Source organism: Vipera berus (assembly GCF_964194415.1).
Source record: "Vipera berus genome assembly, chromosome: Z".
Taxonomy (NCBI): domain Eukaryota; kingdom Metazoa; phylum Chordata; class Lepidosauria; order Squamata; family Viperidae; genus Vipera; species Vipera berus.
The window spans coordinates 62,025,999-62,043,009 of record NC_138205.1 but is presented as its reverse complement, the minus strand read 5'-3'; the positions used below and the strand labels follow the sequence as shown (position 1 = coordinate 62,043,009).

The 17,011-nt window shown below is 40.2% G+C and overlaps 1 protein-coding gene across 2 annotated transcripts in view; it reads right to left on the bottom strand.

Moving 5' to 3' along the window:
- Positions 1-17,011, bottom strand: part of ZPBP (zona pellucida binding protein) — a 93,584-nt gene that overhangs the window by 12,698 nt on the left and 63,875 nt on the right. For both annotated transcript variants that reach the window (XM_081343634.1, XM_081343633.1), the window contains exons 5-6: positions 14,019-14,237; positions 8,180-8,256 (exon numbers count right to left, since the gene is read on the bottom strand). In XM_081343634.1, the coding sequence (XP_081199760.1) occupies positions 8,180-8,256; positions 14,019-14,237 (296 nt within the window). The remainder of the gene's footprint in view (positions 1-8,179; positions 8,257-14,018; positions 14,238-17,011) is intronic.

The following is a 17,011-nucleotide window of genomic DNA, read 5'->3' as shown; positions in this document are numbered from 1 at the left end:
TGAGAGTTAGCTCTGAAAAGGATAGAGGTCACAAAGTTCTTCCCACTGGGGACATGGGAACTCCAACCAGGATCCAAAGAGCTCAGGTGAGAGCAGACGATGACCCCTTGGTAAGTTGCCCCGACACTGATGACTGTACAAGTAGAGCTAATGGTCCGCTCATCAGGTCACAGGGGAAGTTGGTACCTTTCTGGACTTAGGCTACACCAAGTGCCTGGGCAGTCCTGTCTAGTGGAAGAAATGGGCTTACACCTGAGGCAACTTAAAGTGCCTGTGGCATTCTGCCAGCTGGATGGGTCAGCGGCTGGTGGAGCCCTTGCCACATTCATCATTGAACCAATAGAAATGAAGATGGGGGAGCAGACAGACAATTGAAGTTTCATTGTGGCACCTGGCATAGAAAGGCCCCTTATGGTACGGTTAACATGGCTTCCTAAAGTGGAATCCCTATGTGAACTGGAAGAATTGGCTCTTAAAGATGCAGCAGCAGAAACCTGAGGGAATCCCAGGGAAAGAATGCTCAAAATTGGAAACACAGAAATATGGTGAAACCCAGAGAGGAAGTGGGGGTAGAAGTGAAGGAAAGACCCAAAGCCGAGTCTCAAATCCCAAAGCAGTATGGCTCAGACGAACATCACCTCACCACCACAGACTATAGAAACACTGCCAGGGGCTACACAACCTAAGCCCAAGCTATATTCAATGACTCCAAGGGAGTTTGACGAGGTCCAGGCTTTTATTGACAAAAACTTAAAATGAGGCTTTATACAGTCAGCTAGACCACGAGTAGTGGTATTTTTTTGAGGAAAGAAGGATGGGTCCCTTCATCTGTATGGACTATCGAAGGTTAAATGCAGTATACCCCTTGACACTTATGTGGGACATGCTAGCTCATCTGGCCCAAGGGATTATTTTTTTTTTACTAAACTGGTTCTCAGGGAGGCTTACTATCGAATCAGGATCAAAGAAAGGGATGAATGGAAAACCGCTTTTTATTGCCCGCTCTGATGTTTTCAATTCTAAGTACTTCCATTTGGACTGCAAGATGCGGCCATTGTATTTATGCAGTTAATTAACCAAGTGCTGCAGGAACGTTTATTCAAGGGAGTCCTAGTGTACTTAGGTGACATTCTGATCTATATGGAAACCATGGCTGAGCAAGTAAAGCTATGCAAGCTGTGTTAAAAAAGCTGCAGGCTGCCAAACTATATGCCAAGCTATTGAAAGGTAAATTCCATCAAAGCAAAATTAACTATCTAGGGTGTCACATCATCCATAAGGAAATCAAAATGGACCCTGCAAAAGTCCAAGCACCAGAAAGCAATTTCAGAGCTTCCTAGGTTTCGCCAACTTTTAAAGCCAATTCATCCCTGCATTCGCACAAACAGCCCTACCCATGATGAACTTGCTAAAGACCAAAGAGGAGGGAAACCAAAGGGCAGCCAATCTCTTAAATGGTCAATGGAATGTCAAGCTACTTTTGAAAAACTCAAACACATGTTTGCGGCTGAGCCTGTGTAAAAAGCACTCTGATCCCATTTCTCATTCATCATTCAGGCAGATGTAAGTGACATGGTGGTGGGGCTGTGCTGCTACAGAAAAAAATGATCAAGGAATCCTTCAGCTTTGTGCCTATACCTCCAAAAAACTTACTGAAATTGAGTGCAGGTGGTAAGTATGGGGGAAAAAGAGGCATATGCAGTGTGGTGGGAGCTGCTTAGTTGGAAGCATTTTTTAGAAGGGAGCAAAATCCCATTTGAGGTCTGAACTTATCATAAGAATCTAGAGGCACTAAAGACTCCGGAGACTATCACCTAAACAGGTCTGGTGGGGCCAATATTTTAATTGATTCAACTTTACCTTACGATACCTTCTGGCAGGGAAAAACTTTCCGGTGGATGCCCTATCCAGGCTGCCCCAGTACAATAGTGAAAAGAAATACGGGGTTTATTAGTGGTAGGCAAATGAAAAATAATGTGAGGCATATAGTTGATGTGTTAGAGTTTTTGGAAAGGAATAACCAGATCCCTGCGGCACTAATTTTTTTAGATGCTGAAAAAGCTTTTGATCAATTGAATTGGCAATTTTTGATGAAAGTCTTGGATAAAATGAATTTTGGGGATAATTTTTTGCAACCAATTAGGGCATTATATCAAAAACAAACTGCCCGAATAATAGTTAATAATAGCCTGACAGAAGCATGTAATATCGAGAAGGGCACAAGGCAAGGGTGTCCGTTATCGCCCTTGTTATTCGTACTAACATTGGAGATATTGTTGGTTAAAATACGGAATTCGGAAAAAATTAAGGGTATACAAATCAGGATTATAGATTGAGAGCGTTCGCAGACGATCTGGTTGTTACAGTGACACAGCCGGAGAACTCTGTTGTGGACCTGATGGAGATAATAATACAATATGGGAAGGTTTCTGGATTTAAAGTCAATACACAAAAAACTAAAATTCTGGCCAAAAATATGACAGCTTCGCAAAAGGCCCTCTTAGAAGGATTAACTGGATTTGAGATTGTTAAAAGGGTTAAATATTTGGGGGTGCTTTTGTTGCCCTCTAATACAAAGTTATATAAAAATAACTATGAAAAATTATGGGGGAAAATTCAAAAAGAAATGGAGAGTTGGGAAAAATTGCAATTGTCTTTGTTGGGGCGAATCGCAGCAGTGAAAATGAATGTCCTGCCTAAATTCTTATTTTTATTTCAAATGATACCGGTTCTTAAGAAAGATTCTAACTTGGAGGAATGGCAGCGCGGTATCAATAAATTTGTATGGGCAGGGAAAAGGCCACGAGTTAAACTAAAGGTAATACAGGATACTCGTGAAAGAGGTGGTCTTAAAATGCCTAATTTTAAATTATATTATGAAGCTGCTGCTTTAGCAGGAATAAGTGATTGGATCAATTTGACACAAGAGAGATTATTACATCTTGAGGGTCATGACTTGTTGTTTGGCTGGCATGCATATTTGTTGTATGATAAAAAGGTAGATAATGTCTTTAGAGTGCATATTTTAAGACAGGCATTGTTGAAGGTTTGGAAGAAGTACAGACATAAATTAGATTGTAAGATACCATTGTGGGCAATCCCAAAACACGCAATAGAAAATATACATGCTGGTTTCAAACACGATGTGACTACGTACAAGGAGATTCTAAGCTTGGAAAGAAATGTCTGGTGTTTGAAACCATATAGTCTCTTGCGAGATGAGAAGATTGTTCAGACTTGGTTTCAATATACTTAGCTACGGGCCAGGTGGAAAGAAGATCAGAAAAATGGTTTTACAATGACTGATGAAAATCTGATAAAGCAAATCAGAAATCAGGGTCCAGCACATATTAAACGGATATATCTTGCCTTGATAGAAATTGACTCAGAAACAGAACTCGTTAAGGATTGTATGATTAAATGGGCCCAAAATATCCAAGAAGTTATTACAATGGACACATGGGAAAGGATTTGGGTGAGGAACGTAAAATTCACACAAGCTCAAAATTTAAGAGAAAATTTTTATAAAATGTTTTACAGATGGCATTTAGATCCTAAAAAGCTGGCAAGTATGTATCCGAACTATCAGCCTAAATGCTGGAGGTGTGGTGAAGAAGATGCAACATATTTTCATATATGGTGGACTTGTAAAAAGGTTAAGGCCTTTTGGATAAAAATTTGGTGGAACATGCAGAAGATTTTCAAGCAAAGGATAAAGTTTTGTCCGCAACTTTTTTTGTTGGGTATAATTACAGATGCTACGGTTGTGGACACTAAGCTGATGTTGAATTTAATTACGGCAGCAAGACTCTTAATAGGCCAATATTGGAAGAAGGAGGAACTGCCGACTGTAGAAGAATGGACTTTAAAGGTTTCTGACCTGGCAGAGATGGCAAAGATCTCGGCTTACTTGAAAGATCACTCGCAAGAACGTTATGTTATGGAGTGGAGAAAATGGATTGAGTATATCCAGAACAAATATGGGACTAAGAAGTTTCATGTAGCATTTGAATAAGTCTTCCTTTTTTTTCTCCTCTTTTTTTCTCTTTTCCTTTTTTTTATATATCTTATATTAATAGTGTTTGTAATTACCCTATATGAGCTAGAGAGAGATGGATTTCAGAGTTTATGGTTGTTAGCATATGAATGTCTACGATTGGTTTTTCTTGTTTTTTTATACCTTGTACTTAGCTCTGGGAAGTCGGGGGGGGAGGGGGGGAGGGGTAGGGAGGGAGGGATAGGGGAGGGCTAGGGGGATTGTTAAAGATAAAATGTATGATAAAACTTTTCAATAAAAAAAAATAGTGAAAAGAAATAGTCCGAGTGGTGATTCCCTCAAAACAACTAGCAGCTCCAGCAATCACCTGACGGGCAGGGAAACTCTCTTCTCCCTGGCAAAAGACTTACTCACTTTCTTAAAAGAGGCTCTAAGCTCAGACCCGAGGTTTAGGGACCATAAAGCAGAATGCACAATGCTTGATGAACTTGCTATGGCATACATCCCCCAAAGCCAACAAATAACAGTGTTTCAAAAGAACCATGATTCTAAAACAGCAGGTCATTTTGGGTTCATAAAAATTTTACACATGGTAAAGTGCCAATTCTGGTGGCTGTGAGGCACTGTGTGCCTCAGCAAAACAGTGCCAGGGGAAAAAACAAGAACTTATCCAACCAGTAGTTAAATCCTAAACCCCAATGGAAAGAAATATCCATGGACTTTATAGTCGAACTCTCTGAAAGCACTGGCAAAAACTCATAACTGACCTCTTTTCTAAACAAGTGCACCCGTCACAAAATCCTTTCAGTGCACATGCTGGCTAAACTGTTTATTCAGCACATCTACCACTTAAATGGTCTCCCTGAATGCATTATCTCAGAGATCAGGGAGTTTAATTTACCTCTTGGTTCTGTCAACAAGTTCCTTAAACTCTTGGGAACTTCCCAGGGATTTAGCTCTTCCCATCATCCGGACACTAATGGATCCTGTCAACTTACAAATTCTGTATTAGACACATACCTCAGGTGCTATGTCAATTACACAATTGGATTCATCTGCTTCCCTTTGTAGAAGTAGCCTACAACAATTCCGTCCACAGGAGCACTAGCTTTACATCGTTCAAAGTGGCTTCTGGCCAAGACTTTGTAACCATGCCCAAGTTACCTCAACCTTACATAACCACCCTGGAAGAATGAGTGACCCAAATTCAAAACACCTGGCTGGTGGTTTATAAACATTAGGTGACGCAGAATTTAAAATAGGAGCCCTATTCTACCTATCCACTAAGTATCTTCAATCAAGACAGCCCTCCCAAAATACATCAGCCTTTTCCCAATAAATCAAATCAACCTAGTAATTTTCCAACTAGAATTACTTAGAATGTGCTAAGGCACATTCACCCGGTGTTTCATTGCAACTTGCTTAAGTCTGCAAGCACCTCTCCACTGTGCCCTGTTGAACCAACACTTCCATTCCTATCCTCAACGAAGGTGAACAATATTTTGAGGTTAAGGACATTCTAGACTCTTGCACACATAAGAGGGAAAATCCAGTATCTTGTTGTTTGGAAGCATCTTCCCCCAGTAGAAACTGAACAGGTAGATGCCCACTATGTCAACGCCCTGCGCTTGCTGAAAAAATTCCACTCCAAATACCTAGACAAACCAGGCTGACATCTACATTTCTTTCTCTCTCTCCCTTCCCTTGTCTCTTTTTCTTTTCCAGGACTAACATCCCTGCTCATGGAGGGCGAATGTCAGGTCTGCCAACTTCAGCACCTCAGACCATGCTTCTGCTGGAATCCTGACATCAAATTTCAGGAAGGAGGGGGGTTATGGAATGTGGGTTACAGCCAGGGTGAGAATGTAAGAAAGGAGCCAGGAGGGAGGGGGAAATTGACAGAAGAGAGAATAACCAGGTGCTTTTACCAGTTTGCTCCAGACTTCAAGGACAACTGGCCTGAGTATGAGCAGATGCACTGCCCACCATCGAAGAGTTCCCAAAACATCCAAACAACTTGCTATTGGACACTGGTGATTGCTCAAGGGAGGTGGACCAGGAGGGAAGGAAAAATTTGGTGCTTTTTGTGGGAATTCTTCAGATCCCACCTTACTTGCCTTGCAACCATTCTACTCTAGTTAAAGTATCTATTACTTCAACCAACTGGAGTCTAGGATCATTCCTTTCTAGAGTTAGATTTGGGGCAGGTCTGACACCAATCCTCCTCTTCATTAGACTAGACATACTCATTTCCCTTAATCATTCATCATATATTTAAGAGGTACCTCCAGACCCCTTATCATGTTTCTTGCTCTTCTCTGTACTTTTTTAAGGATCTCAGCATCTTTTTTTTTTATCATGACAAGAACTGGACATATCATACCAAGTGTGGCCTAGGTGCAATACAGAGCAGTATTATCGCTTTTTGTGATCTTGATAATATCCCTCTGATGATGTAGCCTAGGACTGCATTGGTTTTTGGGAAGCTGTTGGCTCATGTTCAAGTGGTAGTCCTCTAGGACATCTAAATCACTCTCAGTTATTACTGTTGAACCAGGTACTACCTATTCTATACCTGAGCATTTGTTTTTTCAGGACCTTTTCTCATAACCAAATTGCATCTTATTGGATAGGACTTATTGCTCAAATCTGTTAGGATCCTTTTGAATCTTGAGTCTATGTTCTAAAGTATTAGCAATTCCTTCCAGGTTGGTGTCATCTGTAAATTTTGTAAGTTCCCCTTCTATCTGGTTATCTACATCATTTATGAAGATGCTAAAGAACACGGCCCAAGGCAGAACCATGAAGTACCCTACTACATGCTTCCCTCCACATAGTTGTAGTTCCATTGAAGACCAGATGTGGAGTGTCTGTTGTCAGCCAATTGTGAATCCATCTGGTGATGGTACTATCCCACATTGTTCTATCTTACCAAGAAATGTCTTATAGTATACTCAGACCCCCAATGCTAAGTATACTATATTCACAGTATTTCCTTGATCCACTTCTTTAGTCACTTTATTAAAGAAGGCAAACCATGTATTCTGGGCAGCATAGATTAAAAAATAAAACCCAATAGTAATTGGGAAGTTGAATGAAATACTATTTTGGGCTTAAATGAAGAGTATTTACATTTCTTTGTTTCCTTTTCACTTCTCACAGGGATAAGTATTCTATATGAACAATGGAAAGATTTTTCACTCTCACAAATAAGAAAATAAGTCTTCTGAACTGGTATCATTTTTTCAGTTATGGTAATTCCTGGGGTAATTGTTTTACACTGCTATGGGCTCCTATTCAATTTTTCTATCATATTTTTTCTTCTTTAGGGCCAACAATATACCAATATTCCTTGAAGTACTCCACCCAAGCTTCTAGAATCTCAAATTTCCATTTTGTGGGCTCCCTTCTCTGACCAACATGAATAGCAGTAATAGCAAAGAATTGTCATGGCTTAGTAGGCATAATAGCTTTACAATGAATAAGGAAACATTGACTTGAATTATAACTTGCACCATAGTTTTCTCAGGTGGATATTTATTCCTCTCCCTACCTTGCTAATGAAAGATAAAGAATCTGGATTGTTTAAGAGAAGGGCCCACTCGCCAGAAGTGCAAAGAATCAATAACAACATAGCCCTTCTTGGGTGCCTTGCTAAACTGGTCAGAAATCACACAGCATTGATAAAAGCTAGAGATCCTAAGGGAGTAAAGTGACCACTGGCTCGATTTCTATAGTTTTCTCCACTTGCTATTGTAATCCATTTCTACTTTATTAAAAGAAGTAAATATTCAGGGAGAGAGGTTGTTAATATACTAAAAGCAGAATTTTATATTCTTTTATAAATGGATGTCCACAATTTTTACAGAACAAACCAACAGTATGTATGCATAACCATCACCAAGTTGGAACAAAATTTAATATTTTGTATATTGATCACTCTTTTTGAAATGAGGTTTAATTCTTTAGTATTGTTAACTAATTTGACAAAAACTAACTTCCTGCATGAACCTCTCTCTTATTCCATCCCATATTCTTTGATAATAAACTATATTATCATTCTTTTTAACTCAATCTTTATTTTACAACTTACACAAAAATATTAAAGCTATTTACTTTTTGAAAGATAAACAATGTTACATTCTTGTGAACTTCATTTCTTTTCTGAAGTATTTATATTACCTTTCGTAATCTTCTTGATACATCACATACACTTTTCTGACACAGACCTTTGCCTTTTACTGCTTCTAGAGAAGAAACTATAAAAATATTCAGCTATATGAGAAACAATACAGTACACATAGTCTTGTTTTCTAAAGGAAATTGAATTTAAAGGATAAAAGACTCCTTTGAGTCAACTTCAACTCCTCCTGACTAGATAACTATATCAGTTTCTTGGCAACATTTGGTAAGTAATATGTCAATGCAATCTTCCAAAGTACTTTTCAACATCTCACTTTACTCTGCAATGCTAGATTTTCTGGAAGTTCCCCCACCTAAGCACTAATTTGGTCCATGCCGCTTAAATTTTTGAGATCTGCTGAGGTCACTAAGGTGTTCTCAGCCACTATGGCATCTATTTAATAGTATATTTTTAAATAATTAAGGAATTTAATCCTCTTGCACATATAATTGAAAAGTACGCTGCCATCATCAAATTTTACTTTTATACTCTGTATATGTAAGTAATGCAATGAAGTATGTGGTATATTTAGAACTCTGGCATAGAATACATAAATTAGAAGTCAGTTTTTAAACTGAATATTAAGACCTCTTTTTAAAGAAGAAAATCCTATTGTTCAGCACACACTATTGGACTAAACAGATCAAAGATGTGACTTGACGTGGTACAAAGGAGTTAAGATTGAGACTAAAAGAACAAGAGAATATGTAGTTATATAAAGACCACAAAATATATTTACTGCTTATATGAATAATCATATTTGTCATCACTGTCACAATTTTATTATTCCACAAAATACGATTTCCTGGGTGGGTCAAGTATATTTTTTCAAGTTTTTATCTGCTGTTATTAGATCTAAATAGAACCCCGGCCAATAATGAGGATCACTTGTATTTCAACTCCAGGCTGTCAAAGCCTATACTTTTTGAAATGTGTATTTACCAACTTAACTCTGTGCAGCCTTCAAATTTCACAGATTTGATGATGGATTCTAATCCACAGAGGTTTATGCCACAACAAATATGTTAATGGCTTACAATATGTTCAGTAATAAATCTGTGCATATAACTATTCATTGTCTACTAAATACATCACTATTTTAGTGTTCCATTATTAAGTACAGGTAGTCCTCGAGTTATGAATATAATGGAGCCTGCCTATTCCATTCGTAACTCGAGGATTCGTAGGAGTGAATCTCATAACTTGTATGTGATTCACTCCCAGCTTTCACTAATCAAATGCATGGGCAAATGCGCGGCTCATTAAGTGAACATGAGGTATCTCAGGGTGGGAAAGGCCAGGGGGGGGGGGGCTGTTGATGAAACAGGCCACCTGCTTCAGACCACCCAAGCTCCTCCCTTATGCTTCCTCCCTTGGGGTCCCCATAATTGCTCCCCCACCCAATCCTGCCATGCTGGGTCACTTACCTTGTGAGGATCTGCAGCCTCTCTGTTTCTTTCTCTGTTCCCATCAAGAGCAGAGGGAAGCCTCTGAAGCCCAGAACAGACCTCCAGAAGCACGTGGCCGCAACCCATGGCCTCTGTTCTGGGCCTGGAAGGGCCCAGACAGACCTGCAGAAGTGCGTGGAAGTCCGTTCTGGGCCTGGGAGGCCTCCCAAGCCCAGAACAGACCTGCAGAGGCATCTAAAGGCCATCCCTTGCCTCCGTTCTGGATCTGGGAGGTGCATAGGAGGCCTCCTGCGCAAGTGCGTGGATGCCACTTCCAGAAGTCTGTTCTGGGCCTCAGAGGCCTGGAGGAGGCCTCAGAGGCCTGGATCGGGCTTCTGGAGGCATGCTGAAGCATCCCCTGGCCTCATTTCTGGGCAGCAGCAGCTTGGGAAAGCCCTCCAATGCCTGGATCAGGCTTCAGAGGCACAGGGAAGCGTCTCCCAGTCTCATCTGCAGCGGCAACAACCTGGAAAAGCCCTCCAATGCCCAGATTGGGCCTTCGGAGGCACGCAGAAGCATCACCCAACTTCAGTTCCGTTATCTATTGCAGAGAACAGAGGCTTAAAGTACCATGAGATCACGCGACATCAGTAGCGTGAGATCTCGCACAACTGATCTCGTGTGATCTTGCATTACTTTAGGCCTCCATTGTCTGCGAACACACTGATGGACTGGAGCAGCCAAGAACGAATGAACCTTTATTGTTAAAGTACAACCATGTATACGTTGAGATTGGCTGAGCCTTCCTTCATGCCCCAACCACCACAACTCACAGTGACAACAAACCCACCATCTTGTTACACCATGTGAGCTAATTGCACAACACACCGGCCTTGTAAGTCAATCATACATAAAGTGATTTCCCGGTCAAGATCCTGACAGCCCATGGATAAAAGCTGTTCTTCAGCCTGTTGGTACGGCTGGCTATTCTCCTGTATCTCCTACCCGATGGTAGGAGAGTAAAGAGGTACTGACCAGGGTGTGAGTTGTCCCAGAGAATTTTTCTCACTCTTCCAAGGCAGCGAGCCCTGGCGATGTCATCCAGTGGTGTCAGGTGACACCCCACAATGTCTTGTGTTGTGCTCACCACCCTCTGTAATACTTTCCTATCCGCAGCTGTCAGGCCAGCATACCAAACCACAATACTGTGCAAGAGGACGCTCTCTATAATAGACCAGTAAAATAAGGTCATTAGCCCTTGTTCTACCCTGTTCTTCCGCAAGACCCTGAGGAAGTGGAGTCTCTGTTGGGCCTTTCTGGCCACCTGGGTTGTATTGACTTTCCAGGTAAGATTTTCACAGAGGTAGACTCTGGAGGAAACTCTCTACGCGCGTGCGCACACACACACACACACACACACACACACACACACACACACACACGATGTAAAGTGGGGCAGGTTCCTCTCTTTTCCTCCAGAAGTCTAGCACCATCTCCTTTGTCTTGCCGATGTTCAGGTGCAAGCTGTTCTCCAAACACCATATGGATAGTTTTTGTACCTCCCCCCGTATGCTGTTTCATCTCCACCTGTAATAAGACCCACTATGGTGATATCATCTGCAAACTTAATTATCGCAGTAGATGGGTTGGACGATACACAATCGTATGTGTACAATGAGTACAGGTTGGGGCTAAACACGCAGCACTGTGGCGAGCCTGTGCAAAGCTTCAGGGGGATGGATAAATCAGACCCGACCCTCACTGTTTGTAGCCGGTCCCTTAGAAAGTCTTTAATCCAATTGCAGATGGAAGGGGAAAATTCAAGTCAGTTAGCTTTTCAAAAAGGATGCTCGGCAGAATGGTGTTGAAAGCCAAGCTGTAATCAATGAAAAGCTTCTTGATATAGCTTCCAGGTTTCTCTAGATGGCTTACTACAGAGTGTAGAGCAGTAGCTATGGCATCGTCTGTCGACCTGTTCCCCCTGTAGGAAAATGAATGTTTGTTGAAGTCCGGTGGGAGGCATGTTCTAAGATGTTGGAGAATCAGTCTTTCGAAGCATTTCATCACTACAGACGTTAATGCAACAGGTCTGTAGTCATTCAGGCCCTCAACTGCTGTTTTCTTTGGGACTGGGACAATGGTAGCTGCTTTCAAGCATGAAGGTACACAGGCTGTTTGCAAGGAGATGTTAAAAGATCCTTATCAGGACCCCTGCTAATTGATCGACACGGTTCTTAACCACTATCCCCAGCACCCCATCTGGGCCTGCGGCTTTGCTGGGATTCACAGCCTTCAGTACAGCTTTCACTTGATGTTCACACAGGGTGAGTGGCTGAGAATCAGAAGGCTGGCCAGCAGAGGCTATCGGGTCTGGTCTTTCTACCTCATAGCGAGCGAAGAAGATATTCAGCTCCTCTGCCAACAAGGCATCAGTATTAACCATGTTTCTTGTATTGCCCTTGTGGTTGGTTAGGTGCTGCAGTCCCTGCCACACTTGCTTCAGATTGTTATATGCTAGGTGGTTCTCCACCTTGTTTATATTGTTGTTTTGCCATCCTAATGCCTCTTCTGAGATTTGCCCTGGCCTCTCTGTATGTGTCCCTGTCCCCTGCTTTTAAGGCAGAATCCTGGGCTCTCAGGAGTATTCATACCTCTGCAGTCATCCAGGGTTTGCAATTTCCGTAAACTCTAATGCACTTTTCTGTTGTCAGGCTATCAGTGCACGCTTTGATATAAGAGAGTACGGCATCCATATATACGTTCAGGTCTTGATCTTCGAATACGCTCCAGTCAGTGGTTTCAAAGCAATCCTGCAACTGACTTGAGGGCACCTGCTGGCCAGATTTTAATCCTTTTCATGACTGTCTGAGTTCTTTTCCTGAGAGGAACATACTTCAGGCACAACAGGAGTGAGAGATGGTCGGATGTACCCAGGTAGGGGAGGGGGAATGCTCTGTATGCCTGTTTCACGTTAGAGTACACATGGTCTACTATTCTTCCCTCTGGTGGAAAATTGCACATATTGCACAAACTTGGGGAGAACTATCTTTAGACAGGCTTGATTGAAGTCCCCAGCCACGACAAGAGGGCCCTCTGGGTGAGTTTGCTGCTGCCTGGAGATGACATCATCTAGCTTGGAAAGTGCTGGGCTGACACTGGCATCAGGTGGAATGTAAACAGCTATAATAATTACCACAGTAATTTCTCTAGGCAGAAAAAATGGCCTACATGTGACAGTCATCAGTTCCACATCTGGGGAGCAATAATCTACTGTTGGCACACTAGTCACAATTTATATAGACACAGAGTCCTTCTCCCTTGCTCTTACCGGAACCTCCATTTCTGTTAGAGCAGTGAATGACTTGGCTTGTCAGTTCTACTGCTGCATTTGGCACAGCTGAATGTAGCCAGGTCTCCATGACAACCATCACACATTCACGGAGAAACCTGCTTGCTGCCATCTGCAGCTGTAATTTTTCAATTTTATGGACGAGGGATCTGGCATTACTCAAGAAAACACTTGGCAGCGCCGGTCTATAAGGCTGCTTCCTGAGCCGAGCCAGCAGCCTGGCTCTGCAGCCATGTTTTTGTTTTTGCTCTTTTCTCTTTCACTTACGTCAGCTCCTCCCCGGCCTGATGACAATCCACGGAGATCTGGCCTCGCTACGCAGTTCGGTATGTTATGGGACTGGTGAAAATTGCTGGTAATTCCAGATTGCCTTGCGAGCCCGATGTTTAGCAGCTCTATGCGTGTGTAGGCTAATTTAGCCCCTCGCACTACATTGTGCACACTCATCAATACACACATTATTCCAATCACACACACCAGTACCAGGAGCTCAGGGCCACTGCATGTGAATGCACCGCCATCTTGGGGGGAAAAAAAAGAAAGCAAAAGATCTCAATCCTCACAAGACCTACTGCCTAGGGAGACCCAGGGTGGTGGGAGGGAGGGAATAACCAGGGTGAATGTTACAGTGCTACTGCGGTCGTTCGTAAGGGTGAATGACTGCCGTGGTGCAGCAACATTCATAATTTTGGGACTGTCTCATAAGCACTAGGGGGCGCTTATCATGTAACTTCGAATGTTCAGTAAGGGAACGCTTGCAACTCAGGGATTACCTGTAATACTGAATTATGTTTTATTATTGCAAATATCTCTAAAATCAAGGAAAACAGGACTCTGCTGAAATCATTATTTCAATCATAATATATTTTCTTAATATATAATTAAAATGATCTGGTCATTTACTTAATATATAATTAAAATGATCTGGTCATTTACTAAATCAGCAAGCTGTCAAATTATTTCATTGTACATTATCAATTAACATCTCAATTACTTTTACATAACTTCTGTCAGATACACCTTTAATGTATGGGACAAAAATAGCTTTCAACTTATCATGAAAAACATGCATCCATGAACAACTCTTCAAACTAGTCTTACCTTTAAAAGTGAAGAATAGTTCATTTTGCATTCCAGCTCTTTGCATTTTTACATGATGACATTCAGATTTTTGTAATGAAACCTCACAAGCTAGCTCCACAACAAGCTTGGCCAGTATCTGAAGCAGCTTCTTTTCAAAATTAGTATTATAGATACTATTGCAGGGAGCTGAATGATATCGTGCTGTTAACTCATAGTAAAAGTTAGGATCAGAATAAGCTGCAGAAAAAAAAAGTTTAGATTCAAACAAAATCAAGATACCAAGATTAAGATTTAAAATTACTGAATTTATTTTTAAACAAGAATTAATTGCACCAAAAGAAAAAAAAATACCATCCCCTAGAATACTATACTTGGGAACTAAGCTGCTTAACTTTAGGTATAATCACGTAGTTGGAATTCTCCTGTGGGATCTTTTTCTTTTGAACAGCAGATAAAATTTTATCCAACCACTGTTAAAATACTGTTCATTGTTCAAAAATCACAAGAGTAAAGATTTCATGATTAAAAATAACTCATGCATTTTTGAAGTTGAGATCTAGATATTTAATTTTCTTTATTTTTTATTATCATGGATTGTATATTATTAAAATTAAAGTAGGCAGATTAAAACTGAAAAAAAAATGCATTTAGTAATGGAAGTAAGTTGGCTGACTAAAAATAAAAGTACTTTTCAACCTGAAAAATACCTGTCAGTGAAACTGACAAAAATTTTAAGAATGGCCTATCTCAGAGCAAAATTTGACTTGCTGGATTCCATGGCCAAACATGGGTGTTTCCACCACTTCTCATATTATGAGAGAACCTGTATATGCAGTACCCTAGCCATTGAAAATATTTCTCATAGTTTATTCAACTACGCCCCCACTAGGCTTATTGGAAAGAACAGCCCATTGGGACCTGAACCATACAGTGACATGTTTCTTCCTGGGATCAGATGTACTGTATATATTTACGGAAAACTGCTAAGTTTATAACTAAGGCAGTGGTCCCAAAAACCTGGTACACTAAACAAATTTCTCTGCAAGGGAAATTCATCTGATTACTGATTATAACTACATATGTATTTTATCATTGTATTTCCTATCTACTTTATTCTGGAATTAGACTTTTATTTTATTGATAAGGTCACAAGTCAATAAGCGACTATTGTTTCATAGGAAAAGATTCATATGATTTAAAAAGGGCTTAGGGGAAGAGGACTGCCACATTAGTATGCACTAATAGTAGCATACCCCATTAAAACAAGACTATTATTTTCAAATTAAAATAGAGAAAAGAAGCAAATATAAATAACTAGAAACAGCATATTCACACAATTCAAATATTGCATACATAACATTTTATTAAAGAGTATAATTTCAACAGCAAAAACTACTACATGCTGAAAAAATAGAGTAGATGGATAAAATAGAGAAATACAAAAGAAAAATAAGATTACAATATAAATAGAAACATATAATTTCCAACATTCCTCATAACAAGTATAAACAATTTTAGTAACCTATCACTTTCTCTTATAATGCAACAAATAATCTCCTCTTGCCAGATCTCATTTCTTTTCTATAAACGAATCCATAAAGCATTTCAGTCCTGATCTCAGCAGGAGTCCACTTAGGGTTACTGTAGATAGCAATATATCTATTTCAAATTTGATCAAATAAACCAAGTTTATATTCCTTCTTTTTCTTCTGACAACTATAAAAATTATCTTCTGGATCCATTATTCAAAAAAACCTCTTTCAGTATGTCCCATGTTACAGTATTTTGCTTCAATCTGTAATTATGTTACAATGTTCTTCTCTTTCAACTGTAATGGTTAATTTTCTCTAGTATCCAATTTTTACAACAGCAAATTTAAATATTTTCATTGACACTGGAGAGTAGGATAAATAATAATGCCTGATGTAAGCTTATCCATGATATTTCTTTTAAATGTTTTATCAGAACCAAAGAAATTAAAAATTGTTCCTACTTTCAAAAATTCCTTCTAAGAAAATGACTCAGTGAGCACAGATGCTCTAATTTCCCAAAGAGATAGATCTGTTTAATGGTTCTGCTACAGAGCTTAATTTCAATGCAATCTCTATAATAATATCAATTAATATTTCTAAGATTAAGAACTGACCAAAAATAAACTAAACATGTCCCAGTTGATTTTATTCCACTAGTCATTGCCAGTTATAGAGGGTGGCGCTCATCTCCGTTTCAAGACCATTGAGCCAGTGCTGTCTGAAGACATTTCTGCAGTCATATGGCCAGCATTGTATCACGGAGTGCTGTTACCTTCCCACTGAAGTGGGAATATACTCAGATTTGCATGATTTCAAACTGCTAGACTGGCAAGAATTGGGGCTAGGAGGAGAGCTCCACCCATCGCATGGTATTCTGATTTCAAACCTGGGTTGCCTGCTTTTCCAGCAAACAAGGCCAACATCTTAACCACTGAGCTACTGCATTTCCCCAAATTGCCCAAAACAAGACCCAAATTTGAGAAACAACTTTACATAACAAAGAAGGCCTGTACAGCAGATTTGCTCAACCAGTCTGGCTGGGGATTCTGCGTGAGAGGCAGGCAAACGTACATGTGTAGCTCCATTTGTGCATGTATGTGTTTGGTTGCCGCTCACACAAGTGGAAATGCATGTGCGCGCAAACGCTCACCTGCCACTTCCGCAGCCCAATTCCAAAGGGCTCAAGGCCCTATAGTGAGCTGTGGCCCGGGGGTTGGGGATGCCTGTTCTATAGAATATGGAAAATAAAAAAGAAAGTGCTATCATAGCAAATATTACCCTTTGAGATTAGTCTAATCGTAATATAAAAATAAATGTTTCTGTGAAATTAAGATACTTTTTGCATTGTTAATTAACAATCATTGATATAAAATAATTAAAATAATTAGGGTTCAATAACTTTTCACTTAAAACAAAAGAAATAGTTCTATCAGTTGGATCGATTCAAGCCATGCATATGTAGAAAAAAGCTTAGTAAAA